Source organism: Trichomycterus rosablanca, chromosome 9 (genome assembly GCF_030014385.1).
Source record: "Trichomycterus rosablanca isolate fTriRos1 chromosome 9, fTriRos1.hap1, whole genome shotgun sequence".
In the NCBI taxonomy this organism is placed as follows: domain Eukaryota; kingdom Metazoa; phylum Chordata; class Actinopteri; order Siluriformes; family Trichomycteridae; genus Trichomycterus; species Trichomycterus rosablanca.
This window is the reverse complement of record NC_085996.1, coordinates 29361285-29380544: the sequence shown is the minus strand read 5'-3', so window position 1 is coordinate 29380544 and position 19260 is coordinate 29361285. Positions and strand designations below refer to the sequence as shown.

The following is a 19260-nucleotide window of genomic DNA, read 5'->3' as shown; positions in this document are numbered from 1 at the left end:
ACAAGGCATAACATTATGACCACTGACAGGTGACGTGAATAACAGTGATTATCTCTTCATCGCGGCACCTGTTAGTGGGTCGGATATATTAGGCAGCAAGTGAACATTTTATCATAAAAGTTTATGTGTTAGGAGCAGGAAAAATGGGCAAGCGTAAGGATTTGACCGAGTTTGTGATGGCTAGACGACTGGGTCAGAGCATCTCCAAAACTGCAGCTCTTGTGGGGTGTTCCCGGTCTGCAGTGGTCAGTATCTATCAACAGTGGTAAACTGGCGACAGGGTCATGGGCGGCCAAGGCTCATTGATGCACGGGGGAAGCGACGGCTGGCCCGTGTGGTCCGATCCAACAGACGAGCTACTGTATTGCTGAAGAAGTTAATGCTGGTTCTGATAGAAAGGTGTCAGACTCCATGCCTCGACGGGTCAGGGCTGTTTCAGCAGCAAAAGGGGGACCAACACAATATTAGGAGGGTGGTCATAATGTTATGCCTGATCGGTGTATACTGGCCTATTATCTGACATCTGACATCATTATCTTGAGCCTTGAGTCACAAAATTCCACTTAAACTTGTGATGCCAAATACAGAATAAAAAAATTTTTCCTCAAACTGCACTTCATTATTGATCCTGGAATTATAGTGAGGATAACAAGGTAAAGGTATTTGTAGGCATCACTCTATGGGAATCTACTAGATTATAGTACTGTACATATATTATTTATCATGAATCAAATTACAAAAGGAACTGTTCAAGGATACTTAAAGGTTCGAGCTAATTTCATACAAACTGTCACCGTTGTTACAAACGTACTGCCAAATCTACAGCTATGTGTAGTGCTTTAAGTCTTGTTTTCACTTTTTACTCAAGTGTTTTGATCATTTCAGGTAAAAAAAAAAGAAGTCTGAAAATGATTAAATGTCAACAAAATGTGTTACAGTGTTTTTGTTGTTTCTGTTCTGTAATCTGTTAGTTGTTGTTCATTGTTTCTGATATTTAATAATAAACATTAAAATAAATGACAGTATCTGTAAAATACAGGTACATTAAATTCTAATATAATGTTTTTCTTTTACTTACTGAAAATTTGGTCTATTCAGATGGATTTTTTCTGCCTCGCATTACACTTTGCTTTGTGTCTACAGAGATATTACATTCGTTCTTTTTCTTAATAGTTAACTGAAAGGAAAAACTGAACCAGGGAAATTAAACCAGTCGAACCCATTGCATAATATCTTGTATAAAAGTTGTATATTACCTGACAATCACATATTGTTTCATTTTTTAAATTATCTGGTCAGCAGTTTATTAAAAGCATTGTAACATCTGAGTTAACAATTATACCAACATTTTACTGCAGTAAAGTGTTTTAGTGAGAGGAGTCTAAAGCTGTGGGTTGTGGAGGTTGCTCTATAAAAAGGCAGAGCAATTCTAAATCTGCTCTTCACAACAATTAAGTGAACAGACTTTAGAAGAAGAATTGTAAAGATGCATGGATCTGGAAACAATTACAGAAGCATTTCTATTGACCTGGATAATCAGAGACAAATTACACAAGGTCTTTTTGACACAAACACATAATGCAGTGATTGAAAGGCGAACGGCAATGCTCAGTAACACCAACAAATCTTTACTGTGATGCGAGGTAAAAGTAGCTGTATGGTTTGGGGCTGACAGGGACTTGGACAGGTTGATCTGTCATATAGTGTTTGGGTGGCATAGCAGTGAATAACACTAGCCCACTACTGCTGGGATCCAGGGTTCGAATCCCCAGTGGTAATTTCGGCCAGTTGGGTGACTACATATAGGCGTAATTGGCTATTTTGGGGAGTTGGGGGATTGCCATGATGTACTGCTGCATTGCGCCTACCGTGACCCTGACTGTAAATACTACTGCTGGGATCCAGGGTTTGAATCCCCAGTGGTAATTTCAGCCAGTTGGGCATCTACATACAAACATAATTGGTGTCCTGTCCAAGATGTATTGCTGCTTTGTGCCCATCGCGACCCTGACTGTAAATATGGAAAATCTGATTAGATCTGGGGCTCAGGCTAGTATTGGTTCAAATACCAGTAATGAGTATGACTGGTCTAATATTCCTTCCTTACTACCATTCAAATCTGATTATTGTTGCTGATGTTGTTTCTACCAACTATTAAATACAAGGCTTTACATTATTATTAATAATTGGTCTGTAAATTATATAACCTTTAGAGAAGTATGGTTTGTACAGTGGTGTTCAAAAAAATAGCAGTGATTTTAAAAAAGCGAATAAAGCACAAAATCATTATAATAACTTTTATTTCCATAAATGCAAATGCACTGAAAATACTACACTTTTAATTCTAAATCAAAACATTAACAAAATTTTGTCAGTTTGTGTTCATCCTTTACAGAAAATTAAGAAAAATTAATATTAGGCTGTTCAAAAAAATAGCAGTGCTAGCATTTTTCTTTAAAAACTCAAAAAATGTATCTATAACATGAAAAAATGTTTGAGGTTTCACTTTACTTTAAATTACTGAACTAATATTTAGTGGCAGAACAATTGTTTCCGAGATCTGTGTTGCATGGAGTCGATCAACTTCTGGCACCTCTGAACAGGTATTCCAGTCCAGGATGATTAGACTACATTCCACAGTTCTTCTGCAATTTTGGGTTTTGCCTCAAAAAAACACGTTTCAGATGTCAGCCCACAAGTTCTCTATGGGATTGAAGTCAGGGGATTGTGCTGGTCACTCTATTACCTCAATCTTGTTTGTCTGTAACCAAGATGTTTTGGGTCATTGTCATGTTGAAACACCCATTTTAAGGACATTTCTTCTTCGACATAGGGCAACATGATCTCCTCAAGTATTCTGATATATTTAAACTGATCCATGATCCCTCGTATGTGATAAATAGGCGTAACACCATGGTATGAAAAACATCTCCATATCATCATTTTGTACCACCGTGCTTTACTGTCTTCACAGTGAACTTTGGTTTGAATTCAGTGCTCGGGGGTCGTCTGACATACTGTCTACAGCCACTAGACCCAAAAAGAACAATTTTGCTTTCACCAGTCCACAAAATGTTCAGCCATTTCTCATTGGACCAGTCAATGTGTTCCTTGGCAAATGTTAACCCATTCAGGACACGTCTTTATCTTAACAACGGGACTTTGCAAGGAGTTCTTGCTGGTAAATTGGCTTCACTTAATCATCTTCTGTACTCACTGGTAAATTTAGATGTTCTTTGATCTTTCTGGAGGTGATCATTGACTGAGTATTTGCTATTTTGGCTAATCTTCGATCCAATTGAACAGTAGTTCCACGCTTCCTTCCGTATCTTTCAGGTTTTGGTTGTCACTTCAAGGCATTTGAGATCATTTTAGCTGAGCAGCCTATAATTTGCTGCACTTCTCTGTATGTTTTTCCCTCTACTATCAACTTTTTAATCAAAGTATGCTGTTCATCAGAACAATGTCTGGAACAACCCATTTTACCCAGTATTTCAAAAGGAAATGAGCTATGACCAAGCTGTGCAACATTTGCCACCCTCCTACCTTAAATAAGGGCCAAAATTGACACCCGTTCTTCTGCAGAATGAATGACTTCACCAATTGAACTCCTCACTGCTATTATTTTGAACAACCCCCTTTCAATCAATGCTTCGATTACTCAGAATAAGTGGGATACATGTCCTAATTGTTGGGTTTGTTTTGTTTTCATTACTCACTACACTTTCAAGTCAATTTTTTGCTATGTAGAAATAGCATTTCTACTAAAAACAGAGATTTATCAGGTTAATGGTGTTGGACTGCTATTTTTTTGAACACTACTGTATGTTATTAGTTTGAGCAGAATGTAATTAGTTTGTTATTAGTTTGAGCCTTCTGTAATTATCAACAGCCTCCACTCTTCTGGGAAGACCTTTCACAAGATTTTAAAGTGTGTCTGTTTTAATTTGTACCCATTTAGACAAAAAGTATTTTAAAGGTCAGGCAATTATGTTGATTGAGAATGGCTGGCATAAAAACAATATTTGAATTAATCATAAATGTGTGGTTGAGGTCAGTGCTGTGTGCAGGCCACTAGAGAGAGGTAAAGGAAAGAGCCTTTCTCATACCCTAATGTTAAAAGTATATTATTTTACATAATTGCTTTTATACAGCTGTTAGTAATTCATGTGGCTAAAAAACACCTGCATAAGTAACACGGACAGCAGCTAGACGAGCTGCAGAGCATCCCACAGCTCCTGGAGGGTGCGTGGGGGGAGGATCCATAGAGCGAACATGACGATTGAGGTGGTCCCACATGCTCAGTTGGGTTCAAGTCTGGAGAATTAGGGGGCCAGGGTAGTACTTGGAAGCCTTGGTCATGCTCTTCCAACCAATGCCAGACATTTCTAGCCATGTGACATGTCGCATTGTCTTGCTAGAAGATCTCATCTGCCCCATATATATATAAAAAATTATGCAGAGAAACAGATGGACTACAGTCAGTGATTGTAGAACTACACATTGCTTTTATCTGGTGCTTTTAAGTGAAGCTGATAAAACGGACAGTGAGTGTAGAAACAAGGAGGTGGTTTTAATGTTATGGCTGATCAGTGTATATATCTCACTTAAGCTTAGATCTGCGGATACTAAACACATTCAAATTAATATTTAAATCACTACAAATCCCAGGTTGTGACAAACATTTATTTTAAGAGTTGGGCTGTAAATCAAATGAGAGAGCAACATATCAACAGCACTTGGGTAACAAAGGCGTTAGCATATACAGGCTTGTCCGGGTTTGACGTACATAAGTGCAGTATTTGGTTAAGGCAGTGGGATGATCAGATCTGCTTGAGTGGGGTATGTATTTGTCTCTCTTGATCATATTCCATTTGACCTGTCCTAAAACATGGCTCGTCCACCTCCAACCACTGCTGAACACTGAACTCAGGAAAGAAGAAGGCGATCTCTCTCTTGGCTGATTCCAGTGAATCTGTAGAGTTGGTAAAAGCATTCTAATGATTAACTAGTGTAACCTGTGTTGGTTTATATTATGTATAGTTAAACACACTCTCTGTACATATTTTGCCATGCTCTTATATCTGAAAGTACCTGAACCATGAGTTGTGTTTCTGGTGTCGGTCAGCCCGTATTGGGCTCGTAGGGTGCTTGGTGAAGTGTACCGTGCTCTGTACACTTTAGTAGGGCCCATCAATTCCCGCCAGCGGGTAATAGCATCCTCCCTGGCCAGGATGTACGCTCTCATTGGACCACTGTAGTGGAAAGAAGTAATGTCAGATGTTAAGCACCAGAAATACAGTTTGCTCAGATATGCAGCTTTCTGTCTCGTAGTTTCATTTTAATTGTTTCAGATACATTATAATTAGGGCCCTACTACATTCACAGAAAAATGTGCTTAATTTCATTGACCTTTTAAAGAAAAGGGCCACATTTTTACATTTAACACTCATGAATTAAATGATAGAATAAATGGCTCTGGGGATCGAACCCAAGACCACCTTGCTGGAGGTGACAGTGCTACCCACCGAGCCACCATGCTGCCCACAAGAGCTTATATAGACACAGATATATCTAAATTATGCTTAACGTTTAGTTAGAGGAAGTGAGATGGAAAAAGACGTTAAAAACAGGAACAGAACCAGATAAGTGTATACGTTGTAAAATGGTACGTTCAGCTTAACAGTCAAAAAGTCCAGCACCATAAGTAAATGGACACTTAAACTATCTAATAGTTCCCCTTTTTTAGGCTTGAAGAGGCCTGATCTAAATCAAAAAATTATTGCAAGGTTGGGGGGGTGGAGTTAATGATAGTTCTGTACACACTCGGCTGGGCACCCTCTAGCAGGCATAATTGGCAGTGCCTGCAGCAGACACAATTGGCTTCCAATTGGACCTTGGTTGCCCAGGGCGCCTGTACAGAAAGTGGAGCAGCGCAGAGATCGGGCGTGGCTCTCCGTACGTGAAGCCGACCTCACGCTCAAATCCACCGAAGTATGGGTGAATAAGAAGGGATTGGTGGACTGTGCACACATCGGAGGGAGTGTGTGTCATTTGAATATACACCCTCCTTGGACGCCGTTGGGTCCCCAGCAGCGGATTGGCTACGCTAAATTGGGAGGAAAAGGGGGTAAAATGCATAAAAAGATTTTTTTAAAAAGAAAGAATTCTGCACACAGCTTGTTTCTCTACAGCATTCACAGCATGAGTTGGGCATGGTGGTGCCTTGAGGGAGTCAGTTGGACACTTGAGATGGGACACGTGAATCCACTGGGTTTGGGAGTTAGACACTTAAAATAGCTAACACTACAGGACTCCATCAGATGTCTTGTGAAGTACACATCTCTGCGGGTCAGTGCCGTTCTGACAGCATGTTAGGTGGGTGGTCCTCAGTTCAGTTTGGCTCATCAGTGAGTTTGTGCATGTCGATCAGATCAGAGCATCAAGCTAACATGAAGACTATAAAAGTAGTGAGCATTTTATATTAAAGCAAAGAAGAACGGTTTGTCTTTGATGTCACTTCAATTACCGTCTTCATGTTTAGACTTTGATTCTACAGGCAGTGAAGCGGTCTGAGGACTGGCTGCCATGGTAACAAGGCTTTAATTGTCAAACCTAAATGAACGGCCATTAAACTATTAAATTGTGAGATAAACTATCATGTTATAAATATCTTAACACAGCTATAGAAATGTATTTAAATCTTTCTTCTAACTATACCTACAAATACAGATACAGATAACTACAATAACACATTTTGTCAGTCAACTAAAAGTAATAATAATTTTTTATATACAGTAGCAAGATGAAAGTTGAGAACACTTTGAAATTAGGTTCTACATTAATTTCTCACAGGCAACACACATTCATATCACTCATAGTGCAAAAAGGAAAAGCTACAACACAGTTTTTTAAGTATTTCCCCCCTTACTGCATGTTTTTGGACTGAAGTACTGAAGACTGAAGACTGAAACCCACACAGACACAGGGAGAACTTTAAACAAAGAGGACACAGACTGTTCCACCTGGGAATCGAACGCTTGACCTTCTTGCTGTGAGGTGACAGTGCTACCCACCGAGCCACGATGCCACTCATTTATGTAGAGGTGGAAAGAGTACTATAATATTGTACTCAAGTAAATGTACTATTACTTTGATGAATTTTTACTTAAGTAAGAGTAAAATTACTAGTCTAAAAATCTACTCAAGTAAAAAGTAACTCATTAAATTTTTCTCCCCTAGTCTGGTCGTGTCCAATCACCCCGATTGCGTCCTCTATAGTGATTCGACCCTTTACCGCTGACTGAGGACGCCTCTCAACTGACATACGCCCCCTCTGGCACGTACAGTCAGTACAGACTGCATTTTTCACCTGCACGAGTCGAGTTCATACACCGACGGGCACTGTGTAAGGAGGGCCACACCCCCATCAGCATTATTCCTCAGACCTGTGCAGACACCATCAGTCAGCCAGCAGGGGCCGCAGTTGCATTAGTTATGACCTATGAGTCGACTTTTTATCCCTAACCCTATGAACAACAGCCAATCGTTGTTCATGCAGCCGTCCAGCCCAGTCGGAAGGCAGAGCTGAGATTCGATATGATGTATTCGAAACCCCAACTCTGGTGTGCTAGTGTACTTTACCACTGCGCCACCTGAGCGGCTCTTAGTTACTTTTTTAACAGAAGGAGAGGGTGTCTCTCCTGTTTAATGCACACAAGACAAGTGGACACACAAAAGTTGTTTTCAATTAAAATATAATAGAAAAAAACATGTTGATACAACATTTGAAACATTTAGGCATGTGTAATGTGTCAGTTTAGTACAGACCATCCCATAAAACATTTTCTAGCTGTATAACCACTGAAGTTGGCATTAATTGTGGATTCTACAGACCAGCCTTTTTTTATCACCAAATACCAAACAACAGTCATAATGCAAATCCATAACTCAAAACAAGTCAAGGTTACAAGTGTTGTGGCTTTCACTAAATGCGACTTTTCACTAGACACGATTTTTTTTACTCAGTAACGGATGTTATTTAAAACGTAGCAAATTACAATTCTTAATACAAAACATACTTAAGAAAAAGTAAAATTACAGGTTGTAAAATCTACTTTAAAAAGTACACAAAAAAACTACTCAATTACAGTAATGCGAGTAAATGTAATTCGTTACTTTCCACCTCTGTTTTTATGTTTACTGTATTTATTATAATGCATTTAACAAACATTTTACATTCTACAGCATTGTGCTCTGTGAGAGGTCTTTGCAGGACAGATACCCAGTTCTGAGCTATAGGTGTTGGCGTAATTCATATGTAAAGGTACCTTGAAATGTTATTGATCAGGGCATGGTTTCCATGAATGGATGTTTTTTGATAGCAGCAGGGCTCGGTCGTGCATGCCTATTTATATGGCAGGGTAATTCTTCTACCTACACTTCCACTCATAATTCACATATTTTTGTTCATGAGTTCACATAGGAAAATATTCTCTAGGCTTTATTCTGACAGTTGTTGGTGAAATGTTTATTTAAAATAAGATTTCAATGACATCATGACTCATTCTTACCTCGACATGAATTCAACTAGACGTTGGTAGAAGAAACGTCCTACAAAGAACAAACAACAGTAAAAAGATTGCAATTATGTGAGCAGTTAGATGTCATTTGAATTGGGATGCTGCACAGTTTTTGCTGGAGGCAAAAAGCCTGGTGATTCAACTTCGGGATGAATCATGTGTGGATTATGAATCCCATATGCAGGTACATGCCAAATGAAGTGGATGGAAAAAGTGAGCAGTATTTCATTCTGTGAGAGAGGAAGGCAAGCCACTGTGTTTTCATTAAACTGTGCTTCATGTAGCAAACTAAAAGATCATTACCATAATATGATTGTAGCATTTCACCTTTCGCTAAAAATAAATGTAGCCTGTATATTTTAGAGTATTTATTTATTTATTAAGATTTTAATGTCATGTTTTACACACTTTGGTTACATTCATGACAGAAACGGTAGTTACTCATTACACAAGATTCATCAGTTCACAAGTTTATTGTCAAAACACAGTCATGGACAATTTTGTATCTCCAATTCACCTCACTTGCATGTCTTTGGACTGTGTGAGGAAACCAGAGCTCCCAGTGGAAACCCATGCAAACTCCACACAGAAAGGATCCAGACTGCTCCACCTGGGGATCAAATCCAGGACCTTCTTGCTGTAAGGTGACAGCGCTACCCACTGAGCCACCGTGCCGCCCTATTTCAGAGTAAAATGCAAGAGTATACCTCACCTTCATGCTCAGCATAAAACCTCTCAGAATCATTTTTTCTCCAGATCAGATCTTTCTTCCTAACAATGATGAAGTTGTTCTCCAGAATTTTTTGATGAAGAGCCTTAAGTGTAAAAAATAATACATAAATAAATTATCAAGATTTTGAATCCGTTTTTAAAGGTCTTTTATCTTTTAAAGGTCTTATAATTCAGTGTCTCCAATTAGCCTGGCTGCATGTTTTTGGACTGTGGGAGGAAACCGGTGCTCCCGGAGAAAACCCACACTGACACGGGGAGAACATGCAAACTCCACACAGAAAGGACCCGAACCGCCCCACCTGGGGATCGAACTCAGGACCTTCTTGCTGTGAGGCAACAGTGCTACCCACTTAGCCACCGTGCCACCCGTTGTTTAATTTAGAATTAACAGGCCATTAATCATATTTTTATTTCATTTAAAACTAAGATATACAAAGAACAATAGAAACATAATTTAATAATATACACTCTATAGCAAAATTAATAAATAAACAAATAAATGAATATAAACAATAAATCAATTAATTAAAAAATTTTTTTAAAGAGGTGGCGCGGCGAGATATTCCGCTAGCACACCAGTGCCGAGATTCTGAACTCCTCGGTTCGAAACTCAGCATTGCCACCGATGTGTTCAATACTGAACACATCGTTTTGACTCTTCTAGATACAACTGAAATATTTTCTTAAATTAACTGTTTTCTTCCAAAGTGTACGTGGTAATAGTGATAACGTAAATGCTTTTGTGCAGTACATCTTACACAGCTTGTATTTTATACAACACCAAATCAGACAAGGTTGGGACAGTATGAAAATTTTATTTAAGTTTATTACATTTACTCACTGGACATTTATTTCATTGCAGACAGAATGAACAACTTGGAATGGTCAACTTCATTTCATAAGGTAATACAGTATAACTCCATTCCTGCCTTTCATGCCTAAAACACATTTTTTAAAAATCATCCTGTCTGTAATGAAATAAAAGTTAAAGTAAATGTAAGAAACACTGTGTTTTATTTATTTTACATCTTTTGAGGGGGTAGATTTGATTTACTATTCTCTCCATAGAAAGTCCTTTGTTATTTCTTTTTTACTTACTAAAATACTGACTTCTATTGTAGAAAAGAACTGCTTCATAGATAGGACAATAGCTAACCAAGAATATTATGTGGGGTAAAAAAAAGACTTTCATTAAAAGAAAGACTTTCATTGAAGATAAACCAACATGTTTAATTGAATGTGTTTAATTTGCATCAATCAGCACTGATTAAAAGCAGCACAAACCAGGCATTTCAACTATAAACACTTTCATCTCTTTGAAGCTGAAGAGCACGGAAATTAAACATTGTGGGGGTAGATTTACTGAGATGGGGTTTAATAGCTTTGCTTTCTTTTTACAAAAAATAGCCTAGGCTGGGAATTCCCACTCTTTTATATTTTGCAGCCCTCATAATCAAGCTCTCTGCTTTTCAGATCCACAACAACTGACTGATTATCAAAACATATACAGTGTATCACAGAAGTGAGTACACCCCTCACATTTCTGCAGATATTTAAGTATATCTTTTCATGGGACAACACTGACAAAATGACACTTTGACACAATGAAAAGTAGTCTGTGTGCAGCTTATATAACAGTGTAAATTTATTCTTCCCTCAAAATAACTCAATATACAGCCATTAATGTCTAAACCACCAGCAACAAAAGTGAGTACACCCCTTAGTGAAAGTTCCTGAAGTGTCAGTATTTTGTGTGGCCACCATTATTTCCCAGAACTGCCTTAACTCTCCTGGGCATGGAGTTTACCAGAGCTTCACAGAATGCCACTGGAATGCTTTTCCACTCATCCATGACGACATCACGGAGCTGGCGGATATTCGAGACTTTGCGCTCCTCCACCTTCCGCTTGAGGATGCCCCAAAGATGTTCTATTGGGTTTAGGTCTGGAGACATGCTTGGCCAGTCCATCACCTTTACCCTCAGCCTCTTCAATAAAGCAGTGGTCGTCTTAGAGGTGTGTTTGGGGTCATTATCATGCTGGAACACTGCCCTGCGACCCAGTTTCCGGAGGGAGGGGATCATGCTCTGCTTCAGTATTTCACAGTACATATTGGAGTTCATGTGTCCCTCAATGAAATGTAACTCCCCAACACCTGCTGCACTCATGCAGACCCAGACCATGGCATTCCCACCACCATGCTTGACTGTAGGCATGACACACATCTTTGTACTCCTCACCTGATTGCCGCCACACATGCTTGAGACCATCTGAACCAAACAAATTAATCTTGGTCTCATCAGACCATAGGACATGGTTCCAGTAATCCATGTCCTTTGTTGACATGTCTTCAGCAAACTGTTTGCGGGCTTTCTTGTGTAGAGACTTCAAAAGAGGCTTCCTTCTGGGGTGACAGCCATGCAGACCAATTTGATGTAGTGTGCGGCGTATGGTCTGAGCACTGACAGGCTGACTCCCCACCTTTTCAATCTCTGCAGCAATGCTGACAGCACTCCTGCGCCTATCTTTCAAAGACAGCAGTTGGATGTGACGCTGAACATGTGCGCTCAGCTTCTTTGGACGACCAACGCGAGGTCTGTTCTGAGTGGACCCTGCTCTTTTAAAACGCTGGATGATCTTGGCCACTGTGCTGCAGCTCAGTTTCAGGGTGTTGGCAATCTTCTTGTAGCCTTGGCCATCTTCATGTAGCGCAACAATTCATCTTTTAAGATCCTTAGAGAGTTCTTTGCCATGAGGTGCCATGTTGGAACTTTCAGTGACCAGTATGAGAGAGTGTGAGAGCTGTACTACTAAATTGAACACACCTGCTCCCTATGCACACCTGAGACCTAGTAACACTAACAAATCACATGACATTTTGGAGGGAAAATGACAAGCAGTGCTCAATTTGGACATTTAGGGGTGTAGTCTCTTAGGGGTGTACTCACTTTTGTTGCCGGTGGTTTAGACATTAATGGCTGTATATTGAGTTATTTTGAGGGAAGAATAAATTTACACTGTTATATAAGCTGCACACAGACTACTTTTCATTGTGTCAAAGTGTCATTTTGTCAGTGTTGTCCCATGAAAAGATATACTTAAATATCTGCAGAAATGTGAGGGGTGTACTCACTTTTGTGATACACTGTACACTGATCAGCCATAACATTAAAACCACCTCCTTGTTTCTACACTCACTGTCCATTTAATCAGCTCCACTTACCATATAGGAGCACTTTGTAGTTCTACAATTACTGACTGTAGTCCATTTATTTCTCTACATACTTTTTTAGCCTGCTTTCACCCTGTTCTTCAATGGTCAGGACACCCCCAAGATCACTACAGAGCAGGTATTATTTAGGTGGTGGATCATTCTCAGCACTGCAGTGACACTGACATGGTGGTGGTGTGTTAGTGTGTGTTGTGCTGCTGGAGTTTTTATATACAGTGTCCACTCACTGTCCACTCTATTAGACACTCCTACCTAATTGGTTCACCTTGTAGATGTAAAGTCAGAGACTATCGCTCATCTATTGCTGCTGTTTGAGTTGCTCATCTTCTAGACCTTCATCAGTGGTCACAGGATGCTGCCCACGGGGTGCTGTTGGCTGGATATTTTTGGTTGGTGGACTATTCTCAGTCCAGCAGTGACAGTGAGGTGTATAAAAACTCCAGCAGCGCTGCTGTGTCTTATCCACTCATACTAGCCAGTGTCACTACAGTGCTGAGAATTACCCATCACCCAAATAATACCTGCTCTGTAGTGGTCCTGACCATTGAAGAACAGGGTGAAAGGGGGCTAACAAAGCATGTAGAGAAACAGATGGACTACAGTCAGTAATTGTAGAACTACAAAGTGCTTCTATATGGTAAGTGGAGCTGATAAAATGGACAGCGAGTGTAGAAACAAGGAGGTGGTTTTAATGTTATGGCTGATCGGTGTATACAACAAACACCAAAAACCTGAAATACAGTAATCAGCACTGGTAACCAGTGTAACAAATCAGCTCTTAATTATACAGGGTAGTAAATGTTGATTGAGCAGCCAAACTGTGCAGCCACATTGTAGCTTGTGTATGTGGACACCCTTCTAACAATGGTCTTTCCCCGTTTTCCACAGTGGATACATTCCAAGACCACCCGCCTGACGTGCTGGATAATACTGAACCCCTTATATTATAAAATAAACATTTTAAAAGCAGTTTAGCATACAACTTTCTTTCGGTATGAAGACTAAACAAAACTTAAAAACTTTGTTTTATGGTGTGTTTTATGTGTCTCTGTTGGAGTCTATTTGTCTATTAAAAGTAAAAAATCCCTGCCCTCCAAACATTAATGTACCAATTTTGGAGAAGGAGCTTTTTTTTCTTGCGTAATTGCCTCTGAACCCAAAGTGATGTCAAGCTTGCTTGAGTGTTACCCAGCAGTTCCAGCAGCTTCTAAATAATGAAAGACTCAATTTTGGTGATTCTTGGACTACATATATCATATACTTTCAGTATAAAATGACAGTTTAAGTTTTCTCAAAAACTCTAAAGGTTTCCTAATTCCAATCCAAGTATTGTTGCTGTCCATGTGCGTCCCATTATCTCATTTGGCTGCTTCCAGCATATTGATGTGTTATGTCAGAAGTCCTCACAAAGTGGCTATATGAGTCTGGCACTGAGTTAGGAGCACTTCAGTTGATTTTTTATTGATTAAATGTTAAAACAACAGAGCGACTTTGGGATGTTTCCAGGTTTGCCAATGAAAGGTTTGCACAACTTGTGAAATGTATGCAACAAATAATCTATGCCGTTTTGGGTGCTAAATTGGGTTTTAACCTGTATCACAGCAAAGATTGCACTGCCAAAGTCACTTCCACCATTAAGTGCACCTTGACCTTCTCCATCACCATCTAATACGCTGCAGCTACTGTCGAGTTTAAGGGCGATTGCAATGTATCATTCGCTCTGCTAAAAGGGCGATTGGCTGCAACCTACTGACCTCCAGGTAAGATAATGACTGACCCCTCACACCCTGGACATGATCTTTTCAAAACACTTTCCTCCTGTATAAGGCTGAGAACTTTTCTGACCAAAACCTCTGGCCACAAACAGTTTTCCCCGACTGCAGTCAGTCTTATGAATATGACCTGGGACCCTTACTAAAATAATAATAATAATAACAGAATTTAATTTATAAGTGCCTTTCAGGATACCCAAGGACACTGTACAATTCAAGTAAAATTTAAACATGAGACCAATAATAAAAATACACAGTTAAAAACACAGTTAACTACAAACTTGGAAACGCAAACTTAAAAAGATGAGTTTTTAAATACTTCTTAAAAGCAGACAGTGGCGAACACGTGCGGAGGGACAATGGTAATGAGTTCCATAAGGACCAGCAACACTGAAGGCTCTATCGTCAAACAGGCGTAGTTTAGTTGATGGAACATAAAGCAAGTGGGCATCAGCGGACCGGATGTAAAGATGTATAGACCATGAGAAGTATTTTGTACTGTATGCGGTATTGAACTGGAAGCCAGTGGAGATCTTTCAGTTTGGGAGTTAGGTGTTCCCAGGATTTAGTGTGGGTGAGAACTCTTGCCGCTGGGTTCTGGACATACTGGAGTTCTGGGACATACTGCTCAAAGGGAGCCCAACCAGTACAGAGTTGCAATAGTCCAATATAGATGTAATGAAGGCATGTATGAGTATTTCAGCCACAGAATCAGACAGAGGACGACGTAGTCTCATGATGTTTTTCAGGTGGACGAAAGCAATTTTTGTTATGTTATTGATATGGGCCTCCAGGGAAAGGTTTCGAATCTGGGCCACAAAGGATGTAATGAAACCTGGGATAGTTAGTGTTGGTTGACCAATAAATAAACTCATATGGAGCACAATTATATTACACTTTTTTTCCCGTCTTTTCCCCCCTATTTTTTATTCCCCAGTCTAGTCGTGTCCAATTACCCTGAATGTGTCCTCTATACTGATTCGACCCTTCACCGCTGACTGAGGACGCCTCTTAACTGACATACGCCCCTCCGGTACGCACAGTCAGTACAGATAGTGCATTTTTCACCTGCACGAGTCGAGTTCATATACTTGACAGGCACTGTGTACGGAGGGCCACACCACCCATCAGCATTATTCCTCTGCCCTGTGCAGAAGCCATCAGTCAGCCAGCAGGGACCGCAGTTGCACCAGTTATGAGGACCTATGATCTGACTTTTTACCCCTAACCCTGAACAACAGCCAACAGCCCAGTTGGAGAGGCAGAGCTGAGACTCGATACAATGTATTTGAAACCCCAACTCTGGTGAGCTAGTGTACTTTACCGCTGCGCCACCTGAGCGGCTATATTACACATTTTTGTATTTATTACACTGCACTTCTGTATATATTTTGTATTGCCTCATATATTATACAGGTATTATTGTTTTTGCAATATTTTTGATTGCCACCAATTTTATACAAGTCAAATTCCTCACATTTGAAAAAGTACTTGGCGAATAAAAAATTCTGATTATTATTGTGTTTGTAATAAAGGAGGCTGTAATACATTTTTATCTTATAAACATAAGATAAATAGCAATATTTGTAGCAATGTATCAATAAAGCACTTAAATAATAACGTGTATGTTGCAGTGTTACTGTACTGTATTACATTTATCATTCTCACCTCCATTATTAGAGGGTGAGCTACAGCGTCCGGTTTGATAATGGCGAGGGTAAGCTGCAGCACCCTCCCAAATCTCGTTCCAGTCATAATCATCACCTGCTCCTAATTTAAGAACTCCTTCAGTACGATTGTCTCCATAACAGTAAACAAACAACGCTCTTGAGGTTACTGTGTTTCATTTAGCATTTGCTACTGGAGTCTCGCCGCTTGCATGGGCGCAGCCATGTTGCCTTAGCGTAAACAAAAAGCGAGGACCAATCACAAAGCACCTTTCAGCTCGTAGCGCTTCAGTCCGCCAATGAGATGTGGCCAAATCCTTACCCTCGCGTACTAAGTAGTATGCAAGAAAATAAGTATTTGTACTATTTAGTACGCTAGTATGAATTAAACAAAAGTTGGGTGACAGTGTCTGTTTTACCACCGCTTTATCCTATTCAGGGTCGCGGTGGGTACAGTTCACACACACATAACAAGAGCTATCTCCAGTTAACCTGACAACACACCATCCCAAAGTTGGGCGATTTAACCACATCATTGCACAACCATTCAACCATTCAACCATTCATCCTGGTCACGGTTGTTCAGTGCACAAGGATACACAAGGATAAGTGCAACGCAAGTTTATTGCCGGGCAACACTCACTCACAATTACTTTAATTACACATAGTGGTGTAAAGTAGCCAGTTTTGCATATGTTTGGTGGGGGTGAGAGAAAAGTGTTGTACCCAGAGGAACAATGAGTAACAGAAATCAAGACTCAAACCTAGGATCTTGGGTGCTGTGCATCATACAATTTACAATCTGGGCCAACATGCCATTCTGCCACATTATACTGACCTTGTGATGCATTACAGTTATGTAACTCGTGTTGTTATTATTACCTATTATATTAATTGTATTCATATTTCTATTATAAGTAAGACTGGTCAGGGTCACAGCAGGCACTGGCACACCTGGAAACACAGGGTACCAATTCATTCGCCGGTCTATATTATTATTATTTTTTATTATTTAGTATATTAATTTTGTTTGCCCTGTTGCTTCGGTGATAGTGCAATCATATAAAAAAGCTGTTGGCTGCTACACACATATTTGAGGATACCTAATTATTTCTGTTGTTTCATATAGTTAATATAGTTACCATAATTACATTTATAGAACAATCAGATCAATACAAGAAATCCCATTACTTGGTTGACATGAAGTTAAGTAATCATTTTATTATTCAGATCTCTGTGAGTCAATGTATAACAGATTTTATCCAGGATCAACTCTGCAAGTATTGGGTATGGCATGTGGTGGGTATAGCCCTCCTCGGTCAGGATAGAGGGTCTACAGCAGTAGAGTAGATAGAACTGGGTACAAATGAATAGGAATAAATTGTAAATTGCAATTGTATATTTACATATCTGCATGCACTGGCAATAATTAGGCATTAAGTTACTGTATCCAAAAGTACATTAAAATGAAAGTAAAACAGCAATTCTTTGGAATTGAGTTAGTTTGTATTAGTTTTACTGTATTATCAGATATAGCAATTTAAGTGCTATTTGTTGACAGTGTGGTACTGTAATTGTAACAGTAAACAATTTTTTATGTTTAGTTGTTTTTGTTAATTTTGTGTAATACTTTACAGTTAATTTAATATTAATAAGCAGCATTATATACTAAACACTGTACAGTAGTGGTCTTGCAACTAATTATTAACATCTGCATTTATTAAAGCAAATTTCAGCATCTCTGTGAAAAATGGGAGCAAATAAACTAAATACTTTGTTTAAGGGCAAAATATTTACCGAAGAGACTGGAAGTCTCAATCATTTAAAGCACAAATTCAGAAAACTCTGAAAACACATAAAATGCCAGTTAAAATTAAAGCATTAATTATGAACGAAATAATAGTACATGTTAATTAATTTTCCCAATGTATTTAAACGAACCACTCAGTACACAACTTGCTGGTCACACATTAATTCAGGAGGCCAGTCCTAGCTTTACAACAGTGTCGCTGCCACCACTTGAAACCACACACACTTAATTTTGACACCTTGTGTCTTTCAAGTGCCTCGATCAAAAGAAGGTGACAGGTTGGGTCGGGTCAGAAAGTCATTTCCTGTCCTATTACCATTTGGTTGTGGATTATTTAGTGCTGTACAAATGATCTTTAATGTCAGAGAAGATTAAAATGAAAAATATAACAAAACTATTACACTTTGCTACTTGTAGAGTTGATCCTGGATAAAATCTGTTATACATTGACTCACAGAGATCTGAATAAAAAATGATTGATCTGATTATTCTGTAAATGTAATTATAATAACTATATTAAACAACAAATTAAATGTAAAAGTTTATCAAAGAAAATTAATAGAACAGCAGTTTTATTTTAATATGTTGAACAGGAGTTTCAATTTAGAAGTACTGATATTGTGATATATTCATATCATACTACATTTATACTTTTGTATACTTTTATGTATTGTTGGTATTGTTAGATATTGTTAGATAGTTTTTATGTTTAAATAATTCCATTTTTTTACCTAACATTTTATTGTTTTTTTATTTTCTAATTAGGAGTATTCAATAATATGGTTTCGCTGGGAAATCCTCCATAAAAGATACATATTATGTATGGTTTTAATCTCTTCATGTATCGCAATATGACCTTTTTTCCACATAACCCACCTCTATTTTAAGTAAAATGATTTTTTTTATTCTAGAAGTTGTCATCAGTTGTCATCCTTTTTCTCGCTGGCTGTCCATGGTTTTCTCATGAGATAATCTGCTGTCCATGACTGGCACCTGTTTTAACTTTTACAAGCCTAAATACAGGTCTCCTCTGACCTTTTCTTTCCTGATCCCACTTGGTGTGGGCCGAGGCTCTCAGAGACAGCTGTGACAGGCTCAGCCCAAGCAACTGGCATCCCCAAGAAAGGAATTCACCTTTAACTCACAAGTGTCTGGTGTACCAGCAACAAGTCTGTGTTTTAATAAGTCCAGATGAAGTCATTTGTTAATTACAACAATTGTTTATGTAATACAGACCTCAATCAATGAAATCACAAAACTGTCTTTACTGTTAACCTTGAGGTTCAGCATAAATTAGCATAAAAAGGTTTTACATTTCCAATCATCATTCTCAGCTATTTGAAAACTCAGTTACTAAAAAGATTGGACAATGGGTAAAATGCAAATAAATACATCGAAAAACATAAGACCAGAAAATATCTTTTATAGGCATTTCATTAAATTCATTAATTATTTTTGTAAATATA

At 38.8% G+C, this 19260-nt stretch overlaps 1 protein-coding gene across 1 annotated transcript; it reads right to left on the bottom strand.

Moving 5' to 3' along the window:
- Positions 1–4667: 4667 nt before the first annotated feature.
- On the bottom strand, positions 4668–16202 carry nme6 (NME/NM23 nucleoside diphosphate kinase 6). Its single transcript, XM_063001339.1, has 5 exons — positions 15986–16202; positions 9295–9397; positions 8574–8613; positions 5095–5255; positions 4668–4975 (listed from the first exon to the last, which is right to left on the bottom strand). Exons 1-5 carry the CDS (start codon positions 16076–16078, stop codon positions 4824–4826), a joined length of 549 nt encoding a protein of 182 aa, XP_062857409.1. The 5' UTR covers positions 16079–16202; the 3' UTR covers positions 4668–4823.
- Positions 16203–19260: the final 3058 nt, after the last annotated feature.